Source organism: Lagopus muta, chromosome 4 (genome assembly GCF_023343835.1).
Source record: "Lagopus muta isolate bLagMut1 chromosome 4, bLagMut1 primary, whole genome shotgun sequence".
Taxonomy (NCBI): Eukaryota; Metazoa; Chordata; class Aves; order Galliformes; family Phasianidae; genus Lagopus; species Lagopus muta.
In genome coordinates, this window is record NC_064436.1 from 37,062,041 (window position 1) to 37,075,039 (window position 12,999).

The 12,999-nt window shown below is 35.4% G+C and overlaps 1 protein-coding gene across 21 annotated transcripts in view; it reads left to right on the top strand.

The window, feature by feature from the left end:
* The window catches only part of CAMK2D (calcium/calmodulin dependent protein kinase II delta), a 162,942-nt gene that overhangs the window by 81,642 nt on the left and 68,301 nt on the right, over nt 1-12,999 (top strand). For all 21 annotated transcript variants that reach the window (XM_048943336.1, XM_048943332.1, XM_048943330.1 and 18 more), the window contains exon 4: nt 12,664-12,718. In XM_048943336.1, coding sequence (XP_048799293.1) covers nt 12,664-12,718 — 55 coding nt within the window. The remainder of the gene's footprint in view (nt 1-12,663; nt 12,719-12,999) is intronic.

A 12,999-nucleotide genomic window follows, 5' to 3' on the forward strand; every position in this document is an offset into this window, starting at 1 on the left:
GTGAGCAGAGACACTAAGCCCCAGCAGCAGCAGAAACAGTCTCCTGAGGAGCCAAGGGCAAGGCTATGAAGGCTTTTTGTCAGTACATGCGTACATGAGCACATGAGCACATTAGCATATGCATGCTAATTAAGAAATATGACTAGGAGAATGAAGTTATACACAATGCGAGTAATCCAAAAAGTGTGATCTTCTTTGGGAAGCATTGCATGCAATGAGAAGTTCCTGTTGTTAACTAGAGACTTATTTCCAATGAGGTACTTTAGTTACAACTGGATAATAAATCTGCCTGGATGCTTTGACCACAAGGATTGGGGATTTCTTTCCATAGGGATAATAAATCTTCCTTACTTACAAAAGCTGATTTTCAGAGGAGTTTTTATGTTCACAAATGTGAAATAAAAATGCACCTTTGTATGCATGATGAACACTTAGCATTAGAAGCTATTGAAAGACACTAAGTCGTTGGCTTATTTAGCTGTAGGGTCTTTGCAAGGTTGTATGTACAGAAATTAGAGGAGAGTCTGTCCCTACAAAGGCAGTGGGCACACATGTTCTTCAGGGGGTTTTAAAAAATGTGAATACCTGAGTTATTGTCTTCTTTGGCTGACTACAGTACTACAACTTTGTGTAATGGTGTGAATAAACAGGGAGTGATAAGGGTTGTTAGCTGTTGTCGAAGGTCTGCGTTAATATTGGTATCCACCAGAACACACGCTTAGGAGCACTGGAGTGTAAAAGTACAACATGAAAAAATGAGTTTGCATGCAAAATTTCTCAAGAAATGTAGTCTATGTGGAAGAGAATTCTACAAGTATTTACATGTGCGTCTTTGTATATTTGATTTGTATTATGTTCAGGTTCTTAAAGTAATTAACTGCTTTGATATAATGAAGTGTAATGCTTTCTATGAACTACTTTACCACAATTAGGAAGGAATTTAATAATTTCATAAATAAAATGCATATTCAATCAAATAATGAAAGACCAGCTTTTTATGATGTTACATGGTCATTTATTAAGTTTCTTTTGAATATAATTTGTTTACTAATTTCTTCTTTACCAAAGTTTATCGGTCAAATTCCCCAAAAATGACTGGGATGTTTTTCTAATTTGACTTGAGAAATTTTTTCAAATCTTTTTTTTTTTTTTTTTCTCCATAATATATTTGCTTTACATAGCAAAAAGCTTAATTTGTCAAAAATCTGAAAATACTTCCTAAACAAAATGGATGTTTGCATTTCAAATTCGGTAGTTGATATTTTTCATTTCTGTAGGCTGAAAATTATTTTCTTTCTATTCTCTTTCTTTAATAGTAAAATAAAAAATTCTGTTTACATTGGGGGAAGAAGTGGGCTGGAATGTCAAGTTTTTAGTTAGTCTTCAGGGGGGGAGAGGTGAGTAATGCTTGTTCTTGCATCGCTAATTCAGTTCATGTACATTTGCAGGCAGTTTCCAACAATAAGACAATGCATTTAAATATATTTCATCAGACTGTAGAGGATGTTCTTCAGCCCTGCAGCGTTTCCAGGCTTTTAACAAGTTTGTGCAGTACAATCTGAAAGATGTTTGTATAAAGAATAGCTGCATTCTTTTGTTATGTCCAACTTCTAGAATGACTTGTTTTAAGTTTTAAAATTGGCAAATCCTTCTAAAGCATTGTGGAACAAAAAATAATGACCACATATAAATACGTAATTGTCAGTGTTCGCTCTGGTCAAATCAATAGTTCAGATTAATTACAAATATTTTTTTGTTAAGATAGTCATATAGGATTGGTCACCAAAATCAAGTTGCATACAAGAACTGAACTATTGCTCTGTTATTTAAAAAAAAAAAAAAAAAGTAAAAAGAAAAAAGAAAAAATCAGTATCTGACATAAATATCAGGACTATCTTTTATCTTTCCTTATTCTACAAGCTAGCATGGTTCTATTCTTCAAATGAAATACTTTTTTAAGATAGCTTGAATACAGGTGTCATCCTTTTTCTGTTTCACTTGATGCATCTTGAAATGGGTACAAATTATGGAGAAACTGTTGAAGAAGAAGAGATTCTTTTAGAAATGTAGAATTGCTGTTTTGTTTGCATGCTTTCTAATTTTTTAAAATATTACAGTAACTGGATACAATCTTATTTTTCATGTATTTCTGATAAACTTTTAAGGTTGAGAAAAGCTAAAAATGAAAAGTTTCAGAAAATTTAGTTACGGTAATTGTCGCTTCTGACTGAAATAACCTAGCCTAGGTTTTCTGAAAGTGTTACTAAAGGTGCCTTAAATACAGTGCTAATTGCTTTGAAAACATTGTCTAAAACTGCCTGGTGTGTGCTTTTGCTTTCTTAGGAGAGGTTCTGGTGGAGCAGGTGACGTTTCTTTGGTGCGTTACTTCCTGACTCAGGCCACAGCATTACAATTTTCTGCTTTTCTTTTTGTTTAAAATAGTGAAAGCAAGGGACTTTGTTTTCGTAAGTTGACGCCTTTAAATGCCTTGGGGCCTAGCTGTCATTATAGGGGAGCATTTAAAAAATAAACATTGTTCTCTCAGTGATCGTTATGTAAATTGTTTATATGTGTGTGTTTAATGTGCTTTAAAGGAGAAAAAAAACTGTAGTCTGCTCAATGATTACAACATTGCAACTGCAACATCCAATTTTATAAGATTATGTAGCATTGGTATCGATCTGTTTTCAATGTTGGGCAGTGCAGTTAATATTTGAAAGGACGTAGCAGCCAGACAATTGTTTAACTCGTAGGTTTAATTATCTAATAGTTAATTAATTATTAGGTAACACTTAGGTTTAATTATCTTGTGATGCATCCAGTTGTAAGCTGGCTACATTTGGCAAAAGTATATCTCAAAAGGATACAGAATTTTGTTTCCAGCAGAAGTCGACTATTTTTGCTTCTCCAATTAGGATGTTACATGTGGTACGCTGAGCAGATTTCATTCAGTTTTTCAGTTGATCTCTTATGTCAGCACAGTTTCTTGAATTACTGAAATGATCTTCATCGCTCTTCATAAGGAATCTTGGCAACTGATGAGCTTCACAACCATTCTGGCAGTTTCAGAATAACTGGTCTATTAGGCAGACCTCCTCTACCATGAGAACTAGGTCCTTACTTTAGAAAAATTAAACAAATTGCATTCCCTCCATTAAGCTACGATGAGTGGTTTTCAGAACTTGTTAATTTTAAGTAATGCAACATCTCTATGTTATGGCCTTTGCTATTATTATTTAACATTCCATGAAATTTGTGCAGATTGTCACAGTTCCTCTTCTTGATGTATAAATGAATGTTAAAATGGTTAAAAAATGTTAATGCTTAAAGCATCAACACTGACAGCTGAGGCATCAGTTTACTCTTAGCGAAAATTTATGTCAGGCTTGCTTTTAATCCAGGCAGCTATCCTCATATGACTCACATTGATGACATTTGTAAGGCCTTTTGTTTTGTTATAAAATTCTTGTTAAACTTAACAAAATTGGGGATTTAACAGCAAAGAGGAATTAGCTCAACCAGAAGTATAGGATTTCTAATAAATGAAGTGATTTTATGTTAAATAAAAACATAAAGATACTTCTGTACATGTTAGTACACTTCTTTTTTAACAGCTGTATGCAGTTTTTGTATTTTGATATGAATAATTAAAGATGTGTGATTCTAGCTGTTCCTGTCAACTTTAAGGATAAAAAATATGATTCCACAGTACTCTTTTATGTTTGTCCACCTATGCATACACACATAAAGGCACACATTCTTATGTTAGGAGACACTGAAAAGGAACAGAAATCTGTAGGTTGAAGAAAGAAGTGGCAGGGTTATTGCAACTGCTCTTCTTGGAGACTTCCAAGTTTCAGGCTGCTCTTTGCAGTTTTCTTATTGGTTACTTTTATTTGAGATGTTTAATTTTTACCACGTGATTTTGGGGCTGAATCAGATTCTGGATTTAAGTTTCTTTTGTTGGTATGCTAAACCATGCATAGAACCTGCACCTTGAAGGTCTTTCTGTGCTTATACATCAGTTGTTATGACTTGACAAGCTGCTTTATTTTTTTTAGGCAGCTAAAAGAGGCTCAGTAAGCCTCTTCTTACGCTAAAACATTCTTCCCTTTTCTCTCACTTTTCCCATAACGTGTACATTGCAGTGTGTTGACATGTTTAACCTGTAAGCCTTGATCCTGCAGGAATGAGTTAAGAGTTTCTCACCATGACAAAAGAGTTGGCAATCAAAGGCCATCTGCTTTGACACTGGTACCTTGATTTTATTGCACTTCAAAATTTCACCTTTTATCTGCTTTGGGAAATAGGTTTTTTATCTTCTGTATAGCAAAATTGAAAGTTATAGGTTTGACAAACTGACTTGCAAGCATGCATTAGACTTGAGGGGTTTATAACAAAGGCAGTGAGTCTAAATATTTCTGGCATTTAGTCAGAATACAGAAGTTTATTGTCTAAGGTCTGTGGTGTGAGGGTTTTAGTTGCAAATGAGTACTTGTAAAATACATGCAATTTTGTTCATACTGATTAACACTTACCGTTACAGTACATGGGAAAAAATGCAGTCTTTCCAAATACTGTTGCCTAATTTTTCCATTACATATCATTATGTCAGTACATACTCAGATTAACAGTTTGAATTTTTTCCCTTCAAGTTCCTGATCCTAAATATCAGTGAACTTGCACTGTAATAAAAAATGGTTTATCTTTTGAATGAATTTAGAAGCTGTTAACTTACATTCACTGTTACAAAATGTGTAGTTGTTTAAAGAACACACTGCTGACTTGCAAAAAGCCATTTAATAATAGTAAGTAATACAGTGTACCACTTGTGTATTTAACAGCATGGGGGAGGGTTATTTCTTAGATACACACATATTGCTGTTTAATGTCTTTCAGAAATGATCTACCCTTGAGCTTTCGTATGATACTACTCTTAACGGATAAGCCCTTAAATATTTCAGATTGTTACGTAATGGCTCTTATCTTATCTTAATCTTTGCTAAGTTCTTTTTACTATAACTGAAAGGATTTATTGTAGAGGGCCCCCGGCTTTCATGGTCTCAGAAGAATAGTATTCTTCATGATGAAGCTGAACAATCTCAGCTGTAACAGTACTGCCCAAATTTCTGACTCTGCGAGCTTCTGAGAGGTGAGCAAGGGAAAAAGGACACTGCTGCATGCAGAGGAGTGCTGCCTAGAGCCAAGTGGTCTGTGACTTTGACGTCCATCATTCTGTACGTTAGTAGATGACAGAGGACGTGTGCTCCACACATTGCCAACTCTTTCATTCCATACAGACTCTTCTGAGTCATTTTTCAGCTGCTAGCCACCTGATATGGGTATTGGACATTGGTCTGTCAGTGGTCGCAGAGGTTTAGTGCAGAGTACTTGAGTATTTATCCAGCTTGCTTAGGTTGGACTGATACTTATTACTAGTTATTTTCACAGGAATATCAAAGCTGATCATGTAGGCAGGACAAACAGGAGCTGTAGCCATAGCAGTGACTGCAGTATACACTTAGGCATATTTTTTTGTATTGAATTTAATGTCTGCAGGCTATAGTTGTGACATGTGTTGCATGCCAGTGATCTAAGGAGTTTTGGTTGCTCACCAGACATTATTCATACAATGCATCAAAAGAGAGGAGGTAGTGACAGTGATTTAAAAAAAAAAAAAAATCTATGGCATTGAGGTAAAGAGTGTGAGGCTGCAGTGAAGGTTGCTTGATTGTTATTGTTTTTTGCAAAAACATGTCTGATAAGTGTACACAGTAACAATCCTGAGCAGCAGTTCAGAAGCTTTTGTATCTGCAGATCTGCTCCCATCTGCAATTCTGTGGTCATCACGTTTAGTTTGGGAACTGTGGATCTAAACTGAAGTCTATTGGATTAATCTAGATCTTGATCTCAGTTCTTGGCACTGCTGACTTGGCAGACTTGTGCACTGACATCTGTGTGAGTTTCTAATTAAGTTCTAGCCATCACTTTATTTTCGTTCCCTTGTCCCCCTGAGTTTATTTGATGGAATAGAAGAGGTGACAAGGGTGACTTTCCAGGAAGATCTGAGCCCTAACAGTAGTCAGCAAGTACAGATCTTTCACTTCTCAGCAAAGCAGTTTTGCTGAGTGAGAAGCTTATTTTGTCAGATATGAGAAAGCAGAAAATACTAATAGACAAGTGTTTTGGAATAGAAAACTTAGTGGTTCAGATATTAGCAATAAATATGTCTGGGTACACCTTTCATGAATGAGGTATAGTTTTTTTGTTTTACCTCTATTTCCAAGCGCAGGAGCTTATCCCATATGCAGTAGCAGACAGTACCAGTTCTCAGAAAAAAGTTAAATAAAGTCATTCCATTAAATTCATTTCATTAAATAGTTCATTTTAAAAAGCGGTTGTTTTTTTTCTGATGATAATGACTGCATAAGATTTGCATAAAGATTTTTAATGCATTTTTGGAAACATGTCAGGAAAGCATATCTGTCCTTTGTTTTACTCTTCTTGCAGGAAGACAGGAGCTTGAGGAAACTGTGGGTGTCAGTATATACGACAATCTTTTTGTGCCTCTCAAACCCATCTGAAACTTGTATTACTGACAAATGAACCCCATAACTTTCAGACAGTGCAGTAGTTCAACAGAGTTATGGGTTTGATGCTTCTTAGAGTCTGTGGATCTTCATCGTTTAGCAGCAAAGGGAAAGTAATTGTCTTTAACTATATTACTATTAACTACACTGCCTCTTTCCATGCTCTGTTAATAAACAAGTGAGTTTGCATTGCAGAAGTCTTTAAGAAGTGGCAGGTTGACAATTCCCTGTACAGTCATGCAGGTGCTGTGCTGTTCATGAGCTGTAACTTCTGTTTCATGGAGGTTTGTCAAATATTTTCTCTCAGTGATGTGAGCTAAATGAGACGAATAGATTGATTTTTGGTTATTATACTATGGAGTACTCTGTGTAACAGACACAAAATATTATGGTTGAGCACGAGTTCTATAAATCAGATTTTTAATTTTCAATCTGATTGGACCTTATCCAAACTAATGGATAAATACATAACTAATAAAGCCAAAATAAGCTCTCCGTTAAATTAATAAAATGATAATCACAGAATGGCATTTAAAAACTGTTTCAGATTAAAATAAGTGAAGAAGCCAGAGGGAAATAATCCCAATCTTTTATTTGTTTATAGTATTTCTCCAATAGAGCTGTGTGCTTCCTCAGTTCCTCTCAGGTATTTCAAGTTGCTGAAGAGCAAAAACTTAGTTGTCAGAAGTGGGAGGAAGAGAAAAAAAAATCCTGTGTTCTTTCAGCCATATAATATGGCTGTTCATGATAGTACTCATGAAGCACTCAGGGATTATCCAACTCTAGTTGATAATGATTAGATGATGTAGCTGTAATCATTTCAAAAAAGATAAATGGAAACGTTTTCTGCTGTTGATTGCTTTTAGTGACTCTGGAGGAATTGCAGTGTGGGTTACAGATGGGAGTTCTTAGATGTGATGAATAATCTTCATAATTGAGTCCTTAGATGTGATGAATAATCTTCATAATTGTTGCCTCTTGCTTTGTCGTGCTTGAATCCTGCTTGCTAACGTGTGTGCAAAGAACTGTATGTGTTAGAAATAGATATACAAATGCTTTCTGTAGTGAATCACTTCTCAGACTTTGTGAATAACTTTTCAGATTGTCACCACCACATCTCTTGTCTTCTCCAGTGCAAAGCTGACTTGGGGGCTGCCTGCAGGCAGAGTGCAGTGCCAAGATCTGGGCCGCGTTGCATTTGCCTCTGTGCAGTTGTGCACCCTCTACTCCAGATTGTCAGGCTCGCTTATCTGCACCATGGATTTTTCTTGGTTGCCCATTCTTATTTGCAATTTCCATTCAGCAGATTTACTGACAAAAAACTGTATTTGAACTGACTGAAGAATTCAACAAAGGCACTTGCCAAAAGACAGTTTTTGATCTTTTCTGGCAGCCTCAACTTGTTTTGCTTTTCAGAGACAATCACAGGCATGTGATCCTGATTCAGAGGTTTTGTCCTGTCTCACTCCTATGAGTCAGATGGGAGGAAAGAAAAAAAAAAAGATCTTTGAAGAAGAAATCTCTGTGGACATGTCAGGCTACAGCTTGATGAGTAATAAAATAGCCTCGCCAGCCTGAGAAAATGCATAGTTCATAATCTCAAAACCCAATCCTTTTCTAGTCAGAGGGGAACTACAGGTCTGACATGACACTGAACGAAGAAAAGGCCATTTACACAAGTGCATGATGAAGAGAGTGCACCTCCTGTTTCAAGCAGGAGGGAAAGTTCTAGAAACCCATTCCCACAATGCCACACTGGTCTACCTAGTAGCAAAAGTATGACAGATGCTTCTATCCAAGATAAAACTTGTACTGTTGACTTCAAGGTCACAGTTTTTAAACTGTGCTTTCATGAATGTAAGTCCATGTTGCCTTTGTTTTTTTCCCAGGAAGCTTTTTCATATAGGCATGTTATAAATTAATTCTCTTAAGAATGCAGTGATAATTAAAGAATACAGTCTGCTTCAGCTGATTATCTGAAATTCCATGCTGTAGCAGTGGAAGGAGTGAAATATGAAAATTGTGTGTATATGAATATATAGGCTGCTGACTATTCTGCAGCTGCAAGCTCAAGGCTGTTTTGATACCAAAGTAGTATCTTAGAAGTACATTTCTTTTTTAAATTTTAGGAAGCAATGCTTTTTGTAATGTCTTTAGAGAATTGAAACATTCAGGTTGATTTAAATGTTTCAGATCTCTTTGAAAAAGCAGTTGGTAGCAAATATCTTGCCTAGAGAGAAGTATTTGGTATTTCTGAATAGCTGTACGTGGTGTGGGAAATCAAATATGAAGGCTTCTGTGTGTCTGAATAGAGGGCTTTCAGCAAGCAACAAGGAGAGGGTTGCTATAATGACACAAAAAGTGTTCACTGAAAAACTATGGTTGAAGTTCTTAGCCATTTCAGTTGCTATCAAAAGATATAATTTTCTATGTATTAATTTTAAATAGATACAAAGTGTGCTAGCTGGATTTTTTTAGATGATTTTACTAAGTTCACTGTTTTAGGTTGGTATTGCATTGCTGTGACATAATCAAGAGACTGTACCAACTCCCATCGCTAATTTCTGAGCACTTATTCATCAGTAGTATTTTTGACACTGCTGTTTGAAGTACTCCACTCAAAAGCCAAATGTTTTTTGTGGTTTCGATTCTGAATTAGAAGTTTCAGGTTACTGTTCTAGGCAAGTACTTGGTTCTCATCCCACATTTGGTTTGCTTTAAAAAGCAGACATTTGGGGATGTTGAAATTTGAACTTGAAGAACTCAATTGAAAATAAAGGTTAAAAAAATGACACAAATAAATAGCATGTGATGAGTGATATTCCCTAGAGTTATTTGGAAATGCACTGGTACAAAGAACTGGAAGATTTCTATTTCTTGCTGCTACTGCACTGTTATTTGATTAGTCGTACTTACACTTTTGGCACGCTCCAGTTTTTCAATCAATTATATTTCATACAAGTTGACATTTACACTGAGTGATCTGATATTCTAATCTGCGTGTCCCTCTAATGTCTATAAATATGGCATGTTTTACTGCAGTAGCAATGCACTACCTTAGCCTTTCATGCTTGAGGCTCGCTACGTTGTAAAAACTGAGACAAATCTAGAATACAGAACCAGATTCTGATTCAGACCTACTTGGCTTTTGTGAATCATCACGAGCTGAGGGGAGCAAGTCAGCCAAAAATTAGTCGTTTTGTCAGTGTTGTGTAAACACAAGATGTTTCCCTGGGCCAAGTATTATTAAGTAAAAAGATCATGTTTATTTCACTTTGTTTTAAATGTCATACATTGTATGAAAACCAAATAACATATGAAGCTACCTTATAGGGAAATCTAAAAATAATTTTGCTGTACTTTCTTAATTAGCTCAGTTTTGAACACAAAGTGATTTTAGGGTATCTTGATTTTTTTATTTGGTTCTGTAAGCAATGATGCTTTGGACTGAGGTACTGACAGAGCTTCTTTATAATGAGGGACAATTAGCTTTGGAAATTGCAATTTTCTTTAAAGCAACTAAAAGAAACCGCACGTTAATTCATAGTTCTACTTAGTTTTTTTAATTGAAAACGAAGGTTTGACAACTGACTTGTAGTGCATTCATAGAGAAAAATAAAAGTGTAAGTACATGGGCAGATTGTCGACGGTTTACAACAATCATGCACAATTTTAATCTTACTGGAATGCTGTGAGTGTGTAAGCTATGACTAGCACTGTAATGAGTGTTTCCTGGACATCACGTCTTTCTGCTTCTGGCAAGTCCACTCTTAAGTTTTTCAGGAAATCACTCTTCAAAACGATACAACAAGAGGCAGTTGGCTTACTGAGCTGTCATATCCCCAAGCACTCATTCCTTTACTCTTCATGACTATCCTTGCTGTCTGTAGTTCTGGCCAAGGACCAGCAGCCAGGAGATTGTGTAGTCTCTTCATTTTAGTCTTTCAACTATACTGTTGGCTGCCACTGTGGAAATTGGGCATTCATTGACAGGCATCAATTTGCAAGTAGATTTATCTCTGCACAGCTCTAAACCATTCACGTGGTTGAAGTGGATGACCGTTAAGAAGATCAGAGGGAAATAGATACATACATGATAGAAATATGAGTGGGAATATAGCACATTCCCTTTTAGAAACCATTTAGAAGTGTCAGTTTAGAGACAGATAGCGATGGAGTCAGTAAAGTTTGATGCAGCTGGTTATTTATTTACTTACTTAGTAGCAGGAAAATGCATCTTCCTTACAGAAGTCAGCCAGACTTTCAATCAGAGCTTGCTTTCTTCTCAGATTGATTCAATTTGTAATTGCATTGGCTTTAGCTTCCTCTTTGTTTCACATCCATATCCCCATTTCCAGGTTTCCAGCTGGCATACCCTTCACCTCAGTTCATTTCAGATGAATTGCGAGTGAATTCTTTCCTCATATTTTTTTTTTTCTCTGAGCATCTTCACATACATCTAGTTTTAGAGTTTGAAGGTTTTATATATATTTTGTTTGTCTGCTTTCATAAATGAATGTATAACTTCTTAAAACTAAGGTCAATATTTAATACCATGTTTTCAATGGATATGAGTAAGCCTGTACGAATAAGTTTGCTATTATAAAAATCTCTTTCTACACTGATTTGTTTTCTTTTCTTTTTTTTTTTTTTTGTCTCCCATGCACTGGTGCACAGACATCTCACTGAGAAAATACACTGCTGATTTACACTGTGTGTGGAATCAGTATTTTATGTATTCTTCTGCCTTTTTTTTTTTTTTCTTTTTTTCATGAGTGTGTCGTTATTTTACTTAAGGAGTCTCAATAGGGAACGTTTTTCTTGGAGACTATTCTCAAAGATATGGCATGCATATAGTTGTTACCTAGTTGGCCTTACTGGCTAAGGAAGGGATGAGCAGGTGGATTTGGTATTTGTGTGTTTTTTTAAGGGAGTGTAAATAACATTCACACTAGGTTGCTTCATTATTATTTTTTTTTCACCTTCAAGCGTGTTATGTTCCTAACAAAGAAGAATATGTTTCCAGGGAACAGAAAACTGATTTTTAAAGGGAGGGTGCACTGTATTTCTGAGCAGTTGCAGATGACTGCATTAAGGTATAATTAATTAGTCTGGTTAGTTTACACAGACAAATATTTGAACTGACTATTTTATCTGGACTAAAATTTAAGGCATATAATTTAAATTTAGATTAAGATAAATGTTAGACCAAAAAGAAAAAAAAAAAAAAAAAAAAGCAAACTAGACACTACTGGCAGTGATTTTAAGTTCCTTTTCAATGATTAGCTAAAGAATTGTGAGCTATGAACTGAATGTGTACTTCTGATTTCCATTTTTTAATAGTCCAACACTTTCAGCAAAGATGATGCTTTCTCTTTCAAAATCAACACCTATTGTCTGATGACAGAATTTGTTAATATAGCCCTTTAATTTTGTGATTGTGCTGAAACAGATAGCTAATTGAGGCGCTTTTTTTATTGGTATTTGTTTCATTTTGTTTTGTTAGCAATGTCTGGGATGTAATGCTGTTGGGAAAACAGCTGTATGAGATTAAGAATACTATTTTAAGATAAAAGTCCAGTGACTGGGTACTCCTGCATATGCTATTTGAAAGACTGATTGGAGGTCCTGCTTAGGAAGAAGAGTAGAAAAATATCACTGCAATAGATTTAGATGAAGTCTGACTGTGCTTTTTAGTATTTGTTTAGCCATCATTCAGCATGAAGGGCAAAGGTAAAGTACGCTGTGTGTGGTTTGTGTCTTATGTATCTATACATGTAGGAATTGATTGGAAATGACTGCAGCGTTCTGTGGTAGCATGACAAAAGCAGAGCACCTTTAAAAGTAGCTGCATATACGGTCTTACAACATCATTGCTTAACTCATCTTGTGAGAAAGATGATTCTTAGGATAAAGAATTTAAATAAAAACAAATGAGCAAAAAATGCACCACAAAATAAACAGATGAGAACATATACATAGATGTAGAATACCAGCAGTCTCCAAAAATCGAAGTCAGACATGAAAGACATGGAAAAGATGACTGGTTTTTATCTTTTTTCCCCTTCAATAGTGCGGCTTCATGACAGCATATCAGAAGAGGGATTCCATTACTTAGTCTTTGACTTGTAAGTATGTCTTTTACATGTGTTTACCATGCTGGGGATGTGGTGTTCAAAATTCTTAGATGTAAATACAAACTCACAAGACAAATGTGCAGGTTTGGTACAATGAATTGAACAAATAAATATGAACAGCTAGAAGGATGGTAACATTTGCATGTGTAAAAGCTGATTTCTAAGTGTCACTGTAAGAATTCCATGTTAAAGCTTTCAAATAAGTATAGATGCTGTTGAATTGTATTTTAATATTAAATTTAGATATGTAATTAAAATTTGCATGATACCTG